Genomic DNA, 1,371 nt, shown 5'->3' on the forward strand with positions numbered 1-1,371 from the left:
AACACCCTGTAGACCCTTCCCTAAAAAATACCAAAAAATAAATAAATAAAATAAATAAATCTGATAAATCTGTACATTGACTTTCAGGATTTAAGAGACATTTACACTTATTTTGTATGAAAATGTTGCTTGACATTTCAAAGTTATTTTAAAGTTATATCAGCTTCATAGCTTTGGAAATGTGTAGTTATCACTAGTAAATTTCTAAACCCATTTTTAAAAAAATCCACTAATACCACTTTGAATCTTTACTGCACTCTACAATTATAGATCAAATGTTTTCACATCCAGGGCCAATGATACAAACTTTCCATCTTATAGCTGGAGAAATGAGCCTGAAAGTAGGAGATGTGCTTGTCTGTGACACTTGTAAGATTATGGCAGGACTAAAATCCTAACCTAAAGGTTCTTTTCTTACCTTATTGCTTCATGAAAACCAAACCAAACCAAGGGTGGCATAGACTCATTTGTGAAAAACATTTATATTTGGGGCCTACAATGTGTCAGGCACCAGGAATTCAGTGAGTGCCATCATGGAAACTGCAGCAAGCAGGGGAGATGGTCTGTGATTAGCCAAGAGAGACGACTAAAAGTACTGAAATTAAAATTCTGAGTTACCTGATCCACAGCCTGTAATGCTCAAAGAGCTGCAAAAGTTATCCAAGGGGTTGAGATGGACAGCTAGCAAGGAAAAGGGCAACAGACTCAGAACAAAAGGTTTTAAAAGAAACAGCCCAAGACAAAGCCATGTCTCAATAAAGAGAAGAGTGAACACATTTCTACTTACAGTTGTTCACGTGGACACAAAACTGTCTGATGCCATTTGAATCCAGCAAAACTCTGGAAGGAAATGGGGAATTACTCCTGAAGATAAGAGAGTTGTCTACACATGTCCAACTTGAAGACCTGTGAGGAAAGAGGATGAGGATTTATATTTAGGTACAGGTAGGTCTAAAGAACAGTGTTCTGGGGACATCTGAAGCCAAAGACAGTGTTGGGCAGTGACAGCGCAACACCCCATGTCCGCTGGATGCTCTGCTCTAAGAATCAAAGAAGGAAGGCCACAGCTGGGGTACCCCAAGGGGCCAGGAAGGAGTAAAGCTAACTTTTCCTGCCTCTAAGTAGTACCCATCATAGGCCCCGGTCCCCTTGCCGATCCAGGCGGGGCCCCCACTTCACCTGACACTGCCCGGAAGGCAGAAGGAGAAAACGGTCCTTGGATGGGGCAGGTGGCAGTCCCTGTCGCAGCAGCAGTTCAGATCGCAGGCAGCAGGAGTCAGATCGCAGACACAGGTCGGCAAGACTATCAAAGCCCAACAAAAACGAAGATCGGATGAGGCCCCCCTGAGCGCTCCTGCTGCCCTTTCTCCC

The 1,371-nt window shown here is 43.3% G+C and overlaps 1 protein-coding gene across 2 annotated transcripts in view; it reads right to left on the reverse strand.

Moving 5' to 3' along the window:
- The window catches only part of Tctn3 (tectonic family member 3), a 34,321-nt gene that overhangs the window by 30,811 nt on the left and 2,139 nt on the right, over positions 1-1,371 (reverse strand). For both annotated transcript variants that reach the window (XM_023708936.1, XM_004625499.2), the window contains exons 2-3: positions 1,180-1,303; positions 788-906 (exon numbers count right to left, since the gene is read on the reverse strand). In XM_023708936.1, the coding sequence (XP_023564704.1) occupies positions 788-906; positions 1,180-1,303 (243 nt within the window). The remainder of the gene's footprint in view (positions 1-787; positions 907-1,179; positions 1,304-1,371) is intronic.

The sequence above is a fragment of the Octodon degus genome, unplaced genomic scaffold (genome assembly GCF_000260255.1).
Source record: "Octodon degus isolate 3935 unplaced genomic scaffold, OctDeg1.0 scaffold00010, whole genome shotgun sequence".
Lineage (NCBI taxonomy): Eukaryota > Metazoa > Chordata > Mammalia > Rodentia > Octodontidae > Octodon > Octodon degus.